The 16,100-nt window shown below is 43.4% G+C and overlaps 1 protein-coding gene across 3 annotated transcripts in view; it reads right to left on the minus strand.

The window, feature by feature from the left end:
- Positions 1 to 14,981, minus strand: part of LOC140205946 (biotin-dependent 3-methylcrotonyl-coenzyme A carboxylase beta1 subunit) — a 76,758-nt gene extending 61,777 nt beyond the window's left edge. For all 3 annotated transcript variants that reach the window (XM_072273843.1, XM_072273845.1, XM_072273842.1), the window contains exon 1: positions 14,654 to 14,981. In XM_072273843.1, coding sequence (XP_072129944.1) covers positions 14,654 to 14,673 — 20 coding nt within the window. In that variant the 5' untranslated portion in view covers positions 14,674 to 14,981. The remainder of the gene's footprint in view (positions 1 to 14,653) is intronic.
- Positions 14,982 to 16,100: the final 1,119 nt, after the last annotated feature.

Raw genomic sequence — 16,100 nt, forward strand, 5'->3', positions numbered from 1 at the left:
AACTCACTTATTCAGCCAGACACCAAGGATGTCTTATTGGAAGTATAAAACATTTGGGTAATAACACAGATACACGGCCTGATACACCTTAAATCAACAGAATCAGTGCATAGACCACAAACATTTTAAAAAATTGCAAGATATTCCTGGGAAGGACAGAGGTGACACATTAAAAGTATTTAACATCGGTCATGACTAGAAAGAGGACCTAGAAAATGTGGTAAAGAACTGGTAGTGATATTAGACAGGATAAAATAAAGAGCATGCCACAAAAAGTTTGGCAATCCTCAAAGCTGAGAAGTCAACTGGATGAAATGCATTCTAGACTATGGGGGAATCGATGAACATTGCTAAACACTCAGCCCCAATGTTATGCTATATGGTACATGGACCAAGAAGAAAGGAAATGATAGCATTGAAGAATCATTGAGCTGAAATTTTATCTCTGCTCCTGTCTCCATATATGATGCCTGACCTGCTGAGTATATGCAATATTCTCTGTTTTTGTCTCAATGTTACAGATCTATTTCAAAAGGGACAGGCATAACTACCGCGACTGCTGGGCAACCAGCTCAAAGTATCTACTGTATAAGCAATAACAATTTAGTTAACTTGTGTGTGTTTATATAGGGAAATAAATAAAAGTTGTCAATTATCAAAATATAAATTGTATTGCAATGACTTGTATTTCTGATTAAATAACAGGGAAAGTAATGTGATTGATGGCATTGTGGCGCGTAGGTGCCATTTCATAATATAGATCTGGTAGCAAAATTAAGGCATTGGAAACCATGGCTGTAAAGATACTAAACTATGAGAGGGGAAGGAGAATACTACTTAATGGTTGTTTTTGAGGATGACATTCCGCAGTGTTCTGTGATGGGACGAATGATCTTTTTTCACATATACAGGAAGCCCCTCGGTTACCTGAGGGCTCCAATCCTGAGAACTGTCTATAAGCCAATTTCTCCATAACATCTGTTTTTTATAGCTACACATATCATATCACTCTATACATACCTGCTATAATTCTTTCATTTCACTGAATAATTATCAATAGCAATAGCCACATTTAAACTCATGAAATATATAATACACCCACTCATGAACACCAGTACACGTTATTATTAATAGCTCCAAAAATGCTTTAAAAATGTACATAACATCAGATTTCTGTGTCATATTATTCACAACTTAGGGAACCTATGTATGTTAACAGCATAGAAACAGGCCCATCAGTCTAACTTATCCATGCTGACCAAAATGTCAATCCACTGGAACTGGATGAACTCTGGATCATTCGGGAGGCTGAAAAAAAAGTAGTTATACCCAAGGTCCAGGAAGGGGAAAGTCGGTGCAGAGTACCCCTGCGACTAGCCCTCTCAATAACAACACCACCACTTTGGATACTACTGAGGGGAAATGACATAACAGAGGAAAGTCACAGCGGTCAGGTCTCTGGCATTGAGTCTCGCTCTGTGACTTAGGAGGGAAGGGGGAGAAGAGGTGGGCTGTGGTGACAGGGGACTCATTAGTTAAGAAAACAGAAAGGAGGTCCTGAGGACAAAAACAAGATTCCCAGATGGTATGTTGCCTCCCGGAGGTCAGGGTCTGGGACATTTCCGACTGATTCCTGCAAAGTGAGTTGAAGGAGTTAGGTACTACGTTACAGGACAGGGCCTCCAACGCTGTAATTTCAGGACTGCTACTGCTGCCACGTACTAGTAAGGCCAGAAATAGTAAGATCATACAGTTTAACACTTGGCTAAAGAGTTGGTGTAGGAGGAAAGGTGTAAGATTTTTGGATTATTGAGCTCTCTTCAGGGAAGGTGAAACTTGTACCGCAGAAACAGTTTGTACCTGAATTGAAAGAGGATTAATATCCTACCAGGAAGGTTTGATAGTGCTGCATGGGGGTTAAACTAGAGTTGCAGGAGGATGGGAACCAGAGTGCCAGAGCAGATAGTGAAGAGGTTGTGCAGAAAGATGTTCTTAAGACCTTAAACGAAGTCAGGAACCAAAAGGTTGAGCATGCTGCAATTAATGTTCTGAGCTGCACATATTTCAATGTAAGAAGTATTGTAGGAAATGCAGATAAACTCAGGGCATGGATCAACACCTGGAATTATGATATTGCAGCCATTAGTGAGACTTGGTTGCAGGAGGGGCAGGACTGGCAGCTCAATATTCCAGGCTTCCGGCCAGGCAGCATCTCTAGGAAGAGGTACAGTCGACGTCTCCTAGAGATGCTGCCTGGCCTGCTGTGTTCCCCAGCAATTTTGATGTGTGTTGCTTGAATTTCCAACATCTGCAGATTTCCTTGTGTTTGCATTCCAGGCTTCCGTTGTTTTAGATCCGACAGAGCGGGAGGGATTAAAGGGGGAGGGGTGATGTTACTAGTCAGGGAAAATATCACAGCAGTGCTCAGTCAGGACAGACTGGAGAACTTGTCTACTGAGATTTTATGGGTGGAACTGAAGAATAAGAATAAGACTACGTTAATGGGGCTATATTATAGACTACCCAACAGGATTTAGAGGAACAAATTTGTAGAGAGATCACAGAACTTTGCAAGAAACACAAGGTTGTTACAGTAGGTGATTTTAAATTTCCACATGACTGAAACTCCCGTACTGTAAAAGGACTAGATGGAACAGAGTTTCCTTACATTGGCCTTTATTAAGTATAAGAGCTGGAATGTTATGATGAGGTTGTATAAGGCATTGGTGAGGCTGAATCTGGAGTATTGTGTTCAGTTTTGGTCCCCAAATTACAGGAAGGATATTAATAAGGTTGAAAGAGTGCAGAGAAGGTTTACAAGGATGTTGCCGGGACTTGAGAAACTCAGTTACAGAGAAAGGTTGAATAGGTTAGGACTTTATTCCCTGGAGCATAGAAGAATGAGGGGAGATTTGATAGAGGTATATAAAATTATGATGGGTATAGATAGAGTGAATGCAGCAGGCTTTTTCCACTGAGGCATGGGGAGAAAAAAAACAGAGGACATGGGTTAAGGGTGAGGGGGGAAAAGTTTAAAGGGAACATTAGAGGGGGGTTTCTTCACACAGAGAGTGGTGGGAGTATGGAATGAGCTGCCAGATGAGGTGGTAAATGCGGGTTCTTTTTTAACATTTAAGAATAAATTGGACAGATACATGGATAGGAGGTGTATGGAGGGATATGGTCCATGTGCAGGTCAGTGGGACTAGGCAGAAAATAGTTCGGCACAGCCAAGAAGGGCCAAGAGGCCTGTTTTTGTGCTGTAGTTTTTCTATGGTTTCTATTTAGTACATCAAAGTCCCAACAAGAGAGTAATACTTGATCTCCTATCAATGAGACAGGGCAGGTGACAGAAGTTTGTGTAGGTGAATACTTTGCATCTAGTGATCGTGATGCCATTAACTTCAAAGTAAATATGGAAAAATATAGGTCGGGTCCGCAGGTTGAGATTCTAAATTGGAGAAAGGCCAATTTTGATGGTATCAGAAAGGATCTAGCAAGTAGATTGAGTCAGGCTGTTTCTGGCAAAGGTGCACTTGGTGGGATTTATCCACCCTAAATGGCCTCAAGGCAAAGCAGCACCAAGATCATTGTCCCTATACAGATTATAGAGGAGGAGGTGTTTGCTGTCTTGAGGCCAATTAGGATGGATAAATCCCCAGGTCCTGAAAGATGTTCCCTCAAATCCTGTGGGAGGCAAGTGCAGAAATTGCAGGGGCCCTAGCAGAGGTACTTAAATCATCCTTAGCAACAGGTGAGGTACCAGAGGATTGGAAGATAGCTAATTTTGCTAAGCTGTTCAAGAAAGGCTCTAAAGATTAACCACGAAATTGTTGGCCAGTGATCCTGACAGCAGTGGTGAGAAAGTTATAGGAAGGCGTTCTAAGGGATTGGAAATATGAGTATTTGGATAGACATGGACTGATTAGGGATAGTCAGCTTGGCTTTCTACATGAAGGTCATGTCTAGCCAATCTTATAGAATTTTTTAAGGAAGTTACCAGGAAAGTTGATGAAGTCAAGGCAGTGGATGTTGTTCACAATGACTTCAGTAAGGCATTTGACAAGATCCCACATGGGAGGCTGGTCAGAAAGGTTCAGACACTTGACATTCAAGATGAGTTGGTAAATTGGATTAGACATTGGCTTTGTGGTAAAGGCAGAGAATGTCATAGATGGTTGCCTCTCTGACTGGAGACCTGTGACAGATGGAGTGCTGTAGGGATTGTTCGTCCATTGTTGTTTTTCATCTATCAATGATCTGGATAATAATGTGGTTAACTGAATCAGCAAATTTGCAAGTGACACCAAGATTCAGGGTATAGGGAATAGCGAGGAAGACTATCAGAGCTTGCAGTGCAATCTGGACCAGCTGGAAAAATCAGCTGAAAAATGTTAGACGGAATTTAATGCAGACAAGTGCAAGGTGTTGCATTTCAGTAGGACCAATCAGGGTAGGTCTTACACAGTGAACAGTAGGGCACTGAGGAGTGTGGCAGTACAAAGAGATCTGGCAATACAGGTCCATAATTAATTGAAAGTGGCAGCACAGGTAGATAGGGTCATAAAGAAAGCTTTTGGCAGATTGGCCTTCATAAAGCAACGTATTTAGAACAGGTGATGGGATGCCATGTTGAGGTTGTATAAGACATTGGTGAAGCCCAATTTCAAGAATTGTGTGCAGTTTTGGTCACCCACCTACGGGAAAGATGTAAATAAAAGTTAAAAAGAGTACAAAGAAAATTTACAAGGATGCTGCCAGGACTGGAGCACTTGACTTGTAAGAAAAGACTGAATAGGTTTGGAACAAGGAAGATTGAGGGGAGAATTGATAGAGGTATACAAAATTATAAAGAGTATAGATAGGGTAAGTGCAAGCAGGCTTTTTCCACTGAGGTTGGGTGGGACTACAACTAGAGGTCATGGTTTAAGGGTGAAAGGTTTAAGGGGAAACACGAGGGGGAAACCTCTTCACTCAGAGGGTTGTGAGAGAGTGGAACGAGCTGCCAGCGCAAGTGTTGCATGCGAGCTCAATTTCAACTTTTAAGAGAAGTTTGGACAGACACATGAATGGCAGGGGTATGGAGTGCATGTCGATGGGAGTAGGCAGCTTGAATGGTTCAACATGGACTAGATGGGAAGGGCCTGTTTCTGGCTGTACTTTTCTGTGACTCTATGACACTCTGGTCCATTTGCCTGTATTAGGCCCATATTGTTCTAAACCTTTGCTGTCCACATACCTGTCTAAATAACTTTTAAAACTGTAATTGGACCTATCTCTACAGCTTCCTCAGGCAGCTCATTCTATATACCAAGGACTCTGTGTGTGAAAATATCTTCCCTCAGTTCCCTTAGAAAATCTTTCCTCTCACACTTTATATCAATGTTTTCTATAGTTGTAGACTCCATCATCAGTACTTTGAAGTTTAAAAGTTTGCAGATGATACAAAACTTGGCAATGTCATATCTCAGGATGATAGGAAAATACTTTGCAAATAAATAGACATACGACATTTAAGATGCAATGGAGAAAATAGCAACTGGTATGTTTGTAGGAAGAATGAGGAGAATCAATATAAATAAGTGGTACAAGAACAGATAAACATGGGATAATATGCATAGCCAGCTGGGCAAGTTTAAAAGGTTGAATTTTTAAACACTTAACAGGGGAGCAAACAAAAAGCAATGTTGAGGACAACAAAATTATGGTCAAAGAAGGCAGAGGAGCATCTATTGACTGCTTTGAATTTGTGAACTCAAACATATTCTGGGATTCTTCTTCAAATCTGGATGAAAATGCCATAGCTCAATCCGACTTTGTCAAAACCTGCGTGGATGAGTATGTGCCTTTGGGAACAAACCAAGTCTTCTCAAACCAGAGGCCCCGCATGAACCAGGAAATTCGCAGTTTGCTGAGGACTAGATCTATTGGTGTTCGAGAGCAGTGATCCAGAATCCTACAAGAAGTCTAGGTACAACCTATGGATGTCTACAGTGAGAGCAAGAAGACAATTCCATGTGAAGCTAGACACAATCTAAGCACAATGCACAGCAGCTGTGGCAGGTTTGCACACCACTAGTTCCTATGAGGAAGTATCAAACAATATAAATTGTTTTGATACTTCACTCCCTGATGAGCTCAATGCCTTTTATGCACAATTTGAAAGGGAGGAAAATACCATGCCTGTGTGACCCACACAGCATTTGGAGACCTTGAGATCTCCATCTTGGGGACTGACATCAGAACATCCTTCAAGAAGGTCAACCCTTGGAAAGTGTCCAGTTCCAATGGTGCACATAGCAGGGTACTGAAACTATGTGTCAACCAATCGGCTGCAGTCTTCAAGGACATCTCCAATCTCTTACTGCTGCAGTCAGATGTTCCCACCTGCTTCAAAAGGGCAGCAATCATACAGTCAGCTCCCAAGAAGAGCTGGCTCAACATCTATCACATCTACTATGATGAAGTACTTTGAGAGGTTGATCAGTAGTCATAGCTACAATTCACTTTTCCCTGAGCAAGGACCTGGAGCCACTGCAACTTGCCAACCGCCACAACAGGTCTATAGCAGATACAATCTGACTGCCTATCCACTCGGCTTTGGAGCACCTGGACAACAGCAAAACATAGCAACACACAAAATTCAGGGTGAACTGAGCATGCCAGGCAACATCTATGGAAAACAGTAGTTGACATTTCGGGCCAAGACCCATCATCAGGGAGTGTCCTGATTGTAATCCTGATGAAGGGTTTCGCCCCCAAAACATCAACTGAACTCTTTTCCATAGATGGTGCCTGGCCTGCTGAGTTCCTCCAGCATTTTTTGTGTGTACGGGGTCTTTCTTTTTTGTTAAATTTAAAATGGCTTCTTTTGTTATGTTATACTGGGGAATGCTGGGAAAGTCTCTAACTAGATTTGGATTTCCAGCATCTGCAGATTTTCTCTTGTTGGTGAATAGCAAAAGAAATGTCAGGTTGTTGCTTTGCTGGGCATTCAACACCATCATCTGCTCAGTACTAAATGATATTCTTCAATACCTAGGCCCCTGCACCTCCCTCTGCAACTGAATCCTCAACTTCCTTACTGGGAGTCACAGTCCAGTGCAGATCAATAATAACATCTCCTCCTCGTTGACAATCAACACAGGCGTACTTCAAAGGTGTGTACTTGGCCCACTACTCTACCCTCTATACTTATGACTGTATGAATAGGTACAGTTCAAATCTCATCTCTAAGTTCACCAATGACACTACCGTTGTTGGCAGAATCTCACATGCTGGTGAGGCAGCATACGGGATTGGTTGATTGGCTGGCCAAGTGGTGTGCAACAACAATCTTGCACTCAGCATCAGCAAGGATTGATTACAGGCTTCAGAAAAGGGAAGTCAGGAGAACACACACCAGTCCTCATTAAAGGGTCAGCAGTGGAAAGAGTGACCAGCTTCAAAATCCTGGGTGTCAGCATCTCAGAGGATCTATCTTGACCCAACACAATGACACAATCACCAAGGAGGCATGCCAGTGACTCTATTTCATTTGGAATTTGATGAGATTTGGTAAAGATTCCTGCAATTTTTTACAGATGCATACTGGAGAACATTCTGCCTGGTTTCATCACAGCTTAGTAAAGAGCTACCAACACACAGGAGCTGAAGAAGCTGCAAAGGGTTACAACTCAGCCAATTCCATCACAGGCACTACGTTCCTGGAGGAGGTGGTACAGGAGCCTGAAAACTCACAACGTTTTAGGAACAGCTTCTTCTCCTCTGCCATCAGATTTATGAATTCATGAACCCATGAACATTACCTCAATTTTCATCTTTTGCACTATTTATTTTTGTAACTTATAGTAATTTTTGTCTTGCATTGTACTGCTGCCACAAAACAAAGATGCCAGAATAACAATGTGGGGGAGGGGAAGAAGGACAAGGTTAAGCCAGGTGGGTGGGAAGGGTGATGAAGTAAGAAGCAGGGAAGTAATGAGTGGAAAAGCCAAAGGGCTGGAGAAGAGAGTGGATCATGGGAAAACGAAAAGGTGGAGGCTCACCAGGGGAAGTGATAGGCAGGTAAGAAGGAGAGGTGAGAGGCCAGAATGGGGAATAGAAGAAGACAGATGGGAGAGGGAAATAAATTTGGGGTGACACGGTAGCATAGTGGTTAGCTCGACACATAATAGTACCAGTGGCCTGGGCTCAATTCCTGCTGCTGTCTGTACAGAGTATGTACATTCTCCCCAAGACTGTGTCAGTCTCCTCTGGGTGCTCTGGTTTCCTCCCACAGTCCAAGGGCATACAGTTAGTAGGATAATTAGTCAAATGATTAAACTGGGATTAAATGGGAGGATTGCACGGCACCGAGCTTGGAGAGCAGGAAGGACCGGTTCTACGCTGTATCTCAATAAAATACATTTACCAGAAGCTGGAAGTAACAATGTTTATGCCATCTGGTTGGAGGTTACCAAGATGGAATATGAGGTGTTGCTCCACCATCCTGAGAGTGGCCTCATGGTGACAGAAGATAAGGCCATGGATCAATATGGCAGAACGGGAATGGGGATATGAATTGAAATGCTCAGCTACAGCGAAATTCTACTTTCTGCAGATGGAGCTAATGTGCTTGACAAAGTCGTCCCCCAACCTGCGTCAGGCCTCACCAATGCTGAGAAGGCTACAATGGGAGCACTGGATACAGTAGGCAACCCCAACAGGTTCAGAGGTGAAGTGTTGCCTCACCTGGAAGAATTGTTTGGGGCCCTGAATGGAGGTGGGGAGGAGATGAATGCGAGGGTGTAGCACTCCTGTCTCTTGCACGGATAAGTGCCAAGAGGGAAATTAATGGGGATGGATGAATTGACAAGGGAATCATGCAGTGAGCGATTCCTGTGGAAAGCGATGAGTGGGCAGGAGTTAAAGATGCGCTTGGTGGTAGGGTTTTGTTGAAGGTGGCAGAAGATGCGGAGAATAATGTGTTGGATGTAGAAGCTCATAGGCGAGGACAAGAAGAATTCTATCCCTGCTAAGGTGGCGAGATGATGAGGTGAGGGCAGATGTCTGGGAAATGGAGGAGATGCAGGCGAGGGCAGCATCAACAGTGGAGGAAGAGAAACGCTGGTCTTTAAAGAAGTAGAGCATCACTAATATTCAAAAATCAATGTAAATTTATTATCAAAGTACAGATATGTTAACAATTACAACCCTGAGACTCATTGTCTTGCAGGCATACACAATAAATCCACAATAGAATCAATGCAAGGCCACACGAACTCGGGCATTCAACCGGAGTGCAAAAGACAATAAACTGCAGGTAAAAAAGAAAGAAATAATAATAATAAATAAATAAGCAATAAGTATCAGGAACATGAGACAAAGAGTCCTTGAAAATGAGTCCAAAGGTTGTGGGAATATTTCGAAGATGGGGAAAATGGAGTGAAACTATTCCCTTTGGTTCAAGAGCCTGATGGTACAGGAACTTTAGGACTCTCACGCACCACCAGGTTCAGGAACAATTCCTGAACCTGGTGGTGCGTGAGAGTCCTAAAGTTCCTGTACCATCTTCCTCATGGCAGCAGCAGGAAGAGAGGATATCCTGGATGGTGGGGATTCCTGATGATAGACGCTGCTTTCCTGCGACTATGCTTTGTGTAGATAGGCTCAACGGTGGGGAGGACTTTACCCCGATGAACGGTGGGGAGAGATTTACCCCTGATGGACTGAGGGTTATTATGACTTTTTGTAGGATTGCCCGTTCAAGGGGATTGGTGTATCCATACCAGCCTGTGATGCAGCCAGTCATTACACTCTCCACTAAATACATATAGAGGTTTGTCAAAGTTTTAGATGTGATACCGAATCATCTCAAACTCTTAAGTAGAAGTCCTCCCATGCCTCCTTCATAATTGCAGGACAGGTCCTGCAAAATGATAAAACTGAGGAACTTAAAGTTGCTGACCCTCTCCTCCTCTGATCCTCCAATGAGGACTGGCTCATGGACCACTGGTTTTCTCCACCTGAAGTCAACAATCAGCTCCTTGGTCTTGCTAACTTTGAGTTGTAGTTATCGCGTCATTCAGCCTGGATGTCCTGGAAAGGAAAACCTCATCCTGGGCACAGATATAGCAGACAGAAAGTAACTGAGAAAAGGGAATGACATTTTTTACAGGAGGCAGGGTGAGAAGAGGTATAATTAAGATAGCCAAGGGAATTGGTGGGCTCATAAAAGATATTGGTAGATAGTTTGCCTCTTGTGGTACAGACAGAAGAGGTTAAGAAAGGGGAGAGAAGTGTCAGAAATGGACCAAGTGTATTTATAGGTAGGGTGGAAGTTGAAGGCAAAGTTGATGAAATCCAAGATTCAAAGATTCAAGATTCAAAAAACTTTATTGTCATTCTAACCGTACATCAGCTCTACAGGGCAGAATGAGACAGTGTTTCCCAGGAGCAGTGCAATCATAACATAACAAACGCAACACTGAATAATAAATATAACAATAAATAGTGAAACACAACAGCCACACGTCAGTTAAAATCAAGTTATAAGTGTCCAGTGCAAGTTAAAAGTGTCCAAAGCAGAGTCAGGTAGAGCAGCTATTTAGCAGTCTGACTGCCTGTGCGAGGAAGCTGTTTAGTAGCCTTGTGGTTTTAGTTTTGATGCTCCTGTAACGTTTGCCTGATGGCAGAAGAACAAACAGTTCATGGAGAGAGTGTGAGGGGTATTTAATGATGTACCGTGTCTTCTGGAGGCATCGACTCTGAAAGAGGTCTTGGACAGAAGGTAGGGAGACCCCAATAACCTTCTCTGCTCCCCTAACCACCCACTGCAAGGTTTTTTTGTCAACAGCACTGTAGCACCAGGTCAGCACATTCTCAACCACGCCTCTGTAGAATGTAGTTAAGATGTTAGTGGGGAAATTAATTAACCCAACAGAGGTACATGAAGCAGCACCAATGCTGTCATCAATGTCATGCAGAAACAGTTGGGCAGCATTACCAGGGAGGCCTTGGAACGTGGACTATTCTATGTAGCCACTGAAAAGGCAGTATAGCTGGGGCCCATAACTACACCTTGAGATTGGAGAAAGTAGGAGGAGCCAAAAGAGAAATTGTTGAGGGTGAGGACCAGTTCCTCCAGACAGAGGAGGATGGCGATGGAGAGGAACTGGTCAGGTCTGTTGACAAGAAAGAAGCAGAGAATTTTGAGGCCTTCTGGATGGGTGATAGAAGTGTATAGGGACTGGACATCCATGGTGAAAATAAAGACAATCAGGACCAGGGAATTGAAAGTTACTGAGGTCGAGAGCACGTGAAGTGTCACAGATGTAGGTGGGAAGGGACTGAACCAAGAGGTTAAACTGGAGTCGTTATGCAGACACAAGTTCAGTAGGGCAAGAGCAGGCAGAAACAATGGGCCTACCAGGACTCAGGTTGGAGGAACAACACCTTATATTCACACTCAGGTTGGAGGAACAACACCTTATATTCCGTCTGGGTAGCCTCCAACCTGATGGCATGAACATCGACTTCTCTAACTTCCACTAAGGCCCCACCTCCCCCTCGTACCCCATCTGTTACTTATTTTTATGCACACATTCTTTCTCTCACTCTCCTTTTTCTCCCTCTGTCCCTCTGAATATACCTCTTGCCCATCCTCTGGGTCCCCCCCCCTTGTCTTTCTTCCCGGACCTCCTGTCCCATGATCCTCTTGTATCCCCTTTTGCCTATCACTTGTCCAGCTCTTGGCTCTATCCCTCCCCCTCCTGTCTTCTCCTATCATTTTGGATCTTCCCCTCCCCCTCCCCCTTTCAAATCCCTTACTCACTCTTCCTTCAGTTAGTCCTGACGAAGGGTCTCAGCCTGAAACGTCGACTGCACCTCTTCCTACAGATGCTGCCTGGCCTGCTGCGTTCACCAGCAACTTTGATGTGTGTTGCTTGAATTTCCAGCATCTGCAGAATTCCTGTTGTTGGCCTACCAGGACTGTCAGGTTTGTGGAGTTAGGTTCAAAATTCAAAGCAAATCAGACGGAAAAATTACGGAGTCTGGTTGGAAGAGTGGAGTATGTTTCCTCTTGTTGGAGAAACAGAATTTGGTATCACTGTTTAAAAATAAGAGGTTGCCAATTTGAACAAGAAATGAGGAAAGCTGTTTTATTTTCCTCAGAGGGTCATGAATTTATGAAACTCTTCCTCATGAGCAGTGGAAGCAGGATCTTTAAATATTGTTAAGAGACACCAATGCTTGGTAAGTTATGGGGTGAAGGGGTACTGCAGATAGAAGGAAATGCAGAGTTGAGGGAACAATCAGAATAGCTTGCTCTGATTCCAATTCATGCCATAATGAACACAGTAGTTGTAAATATATATGGATCACTGTGCAGGTATGAACCAAAATCAGGTTTATTATCACTGACATATGTCATGAAATTTGTTGTTTTGTGGTAGCAGTACAGCAGAATACATAAAAATGACTATAAATTACAAAAAGAATATACAATAATTAAATAGTGCACAATGGGAACAAACTAGTGAGGTGGTATTCATGGGTTCATGAACCATTCAGAAATAGACAATAGACAATAGACAATAGACAATAGGTGCAGGAGTAGGCCATTCAGCCCTTTGAGCCAGCACCGCCATTCACTGTGATCATGGCTGATCATTCACAATCAGTACCCTTTTCCTGCCTTCGCCCCATATCCCTTCACTCCGCTATCTTTAAAAGCTCTATCTCTTTCTTGAAAGAATCCAAAGAATTAGCCTCCACTGCCTTCTGAGGCAGAGCATTCCACAGAACCACAATCCTCTGTGTGAAAAAGTTTTTCCTAAACTCCGTTCTAAATGGTCTACCCCTTATTCTTAAACTGTGGCCTCTGATTCTGGACTCCCCCAACATCAGGAACATGTTTCCTGCCTCTAGCGTGACCAATCCCTTAATAATCTTATATGTTTCAATCAGATTCCCTCTCATCCTCCTTAAATCTGATGGTAAAAGGGAAGAAGCAGTTTCTAAGATATTAAGTGTGTGCCTTCATGCTCCTGTACCTTCTCACTGATGGTAGTAAAGAGAGGAGGACATCTCCCGGACGACAAGAGTCCTCCATGATGGATGCTGACTTCTTGAGGCCCTGCCTTTTGATTATATAATATTAACTGCCACTACTTCAAAAAGCAAGATGACAAGTGACGGGAGTAAACGTAAATTTTGAGATGGGGGAGTATAGAAACTTGAGCAAGAAAACCCCTTTCTGAAAAAAAAACATTGATTTTTGTTTTCCCATCATGCATAACAGATTTTTAAAAAAGGTTCACAGATGGGTGCTGCCTGGCCAACTAAGAGGGAGATGAGAGAAACCATGACTAAAGGGCATGCCGGTAGATGTTGTCTACATGGACAAGGTGCCGCATGGTAGATTAGATCTCGGCTGACCTAACGAACCGGAAACAAACAGGGCTTGCGGAAGGAATCAGAGGGGACTGCTGGAGGGTTATTATTCAGATTGAAGGCCTGTGACCAGAAGTGTGTCTCAATAAATCAGTGCTGGATCTTCTGTTTGTCATTTATATTAACAATCTGGATGACAATGGTGTTAACCTAGCTGCTGGTGAAGGGTCTTCGCCCCAAATGTCGACTGTCTATTCCCCTCCATAGATGATGCCTGACTTTCTGAGTTCTTCTAGCATTTTGAGTGCTGATAGCATAGCTAATAAGTTTGCATATGTCACCAAAACTGATGTGGTGGGCAATGAATAAGGTTATCTAAAATTACGGCTGGATCTCGATGAACTAGCTAAGTGGGCCAAAGAAAGGCAGATGGAATTCAACCTGGACAAGAGCATGGCTTTGCATTTGCTTTGATCAGTTACACCAAGACAGGACATACATAGTAAATGGTAGGGCCCTGAAGAGATTTGTGGAACAGAGGGGCCTAGGAGTACAGGTAGACAAGCGTCCGAAAGTGGCAACACAGATAGACAGGATAATGAAGAAATGTCTGGCATTTTCTGCACTCTTTAAGCTGGAGAGGGGACAAAACATATTCAATAGCATTTGTTAACCTGAGAGGTTGTATAGTCTGGAACATATTCCCTGGTAAAGGATGACATTATAGGGATACATCAAATAATGTGGGAAGTAGGGAAAATGGATGGCTGTAGTCTTTTCCCAAGGTAGGGGAGTCTAGAAGAGCGCATAGGTTTAAGGTGAGAGCAGAAAGATTGAAATGGGACCTGTGGGGTAACTTTATAACGCAGAGTGGTTAATGAGCTACCAAAGCTCTTGGGGTAGGTATAATGGCAACGTTTAAGAGATTTAGACAGGTACACAGATAGGAAAGGCCTAGAGGGATTTGGGCCAAATGCAGGCAAATGGAACAAGCTACGATAAACATCTTGGTCGGCATGGGCTAGTTAAACAAGAATGAGAAGTCCAATGTCAACATAAAATTTACCCAAAATTTAATGTCAACGTGCATATTTCTCGAATGGTTCGAAGTTAAAACGATAGGCAAAGCACTTTTGTGTAAAACAGTTTACTCTACTAAGACGCCTCGATTTGCGAGCACCGACAGATAACGCAGCTGAAGCTCCAACAGGAAAGTGGCCCAGCGGCAGCAGCTCTTCAACTAACACGGGAATTGGGCCCAAGTCACTCCACTTACACTGCAAGTTCACGGATCATTTCCACCGACCGCCGACAGATTCCGGTCGTTCCGCCCACCGCGGGGATAACTGAGTCGGCCGGAGCCGCCGGAAGTCAGCGGGTTCGCCAACGCAGAGCCAGAGCCAGAGCCTGAGCCTGAACCTTGCCCCGAACCCGCTCAGCCACGAGTGCTGCCCAGTGTCCTGACCCCACGTACATCTGAGATCTGTTCCCGCACAATGTTCGTCCACACCCCTCAAATATTTTCGCCCTAATTACACGAAGGAGTAATTTAAAATCAAATGACTGATCTCACTAACACTCAGTTGGTTCTGTTTTTTTTTGGGGGGGGGGTAACGTTTAATGGTAAATAACAAACCGACATCAAGTACATTACCGCCACCTACTGAGTTGGAGTGCGCAGCAAAGTGACGGGAAATAGACCCACTAAATTCCGCTGCCCAGAAAAAAAATCAAAACGTCTAATGCTTTTCGGAAAGTCAAATATCCACCTACATACATTACGATGGCGGTGATATCCTAATAAACTTTCCATGTTAAACTGTGTCTGTCCCAAAGATCTCAATTTGGCAATTAGATGTTTCCTTTGCACCTCATAGGAACAGCGTTCAAACAATATATGCTGCACCGTTTTGTTTTGACAAGTACACTCCCTACAGGTGCCAGTAATATGCATATTAATTCTGAATAGGTAATTATTTATATCCTTAATTTTAAATGATCGTTTGACAAGAATCATTTCCTCGTTTCCTTCAACTCCAACATGGGCAGGAACATATATGAAATTCATACACAGGCCTCGACCCTGCAGCCTCAACAGATGTTGTCCAGTCGCAAGAAAAAATGTCTTGCCTACAATTTGAAGTACCTGTTTTAATAGATGTCAAGACTGAGAATGAATCAGAGCACAGAAATACATACACAAAAAATGCTGGTGAACACAGCAGGCCAGGCAGCATCTATAGGAAGAGGTACTGTACCTCTTCCTATAGATGCTGCCTGGCCTGCTGCATTCACAGACACCCCACCCTGCAAAAACTCATTTCAGGGAGGTAGCCCCACCATTTCAGGGAGGTAGCACCTCCCCCCCGCAACCCGATATTCCACCACCCGACACCGTTGACCTCCAAGGGTGTATGTAATATTTTGTTTAGTGACTTTGTCTAATCTGTAAACCAAGTTAGGTATATGCAGCAAATGTGACATTAAAATATGTACTTATATATTGACAATATTCTTGCGGACCGGTGGAGCCGGGCGGGGGGGGGGGCTGGGTGTTAAACGCGACCGGAGTGTATAGGTGATAAGTCACTTGTAAGTGGCTAATACACTCAATTTCGTTTCTAAAGGGGTTTATCTAACGAATTTAATATTGAACACACAGCACATATTTTCCTTGCACGAATGTAGTGATAAGTCAATTTTAACAGTGGTCCCAAACCTCC

The sequence above is a fragment of the Mobula birostris genome, chromosome 12 (genome assembly GCF_030028105.1).
Source record: "Mobula birostris isolate sMobBir1 chromosome 12, sMobBir1.hap1, whole genome shotgun sequence".
NCBI lineage: Eukaryota > Metazoa > Chordata > Chondrichthyes > Myliobatiformes > Myliobatidae > Mobula > Mobula birostris.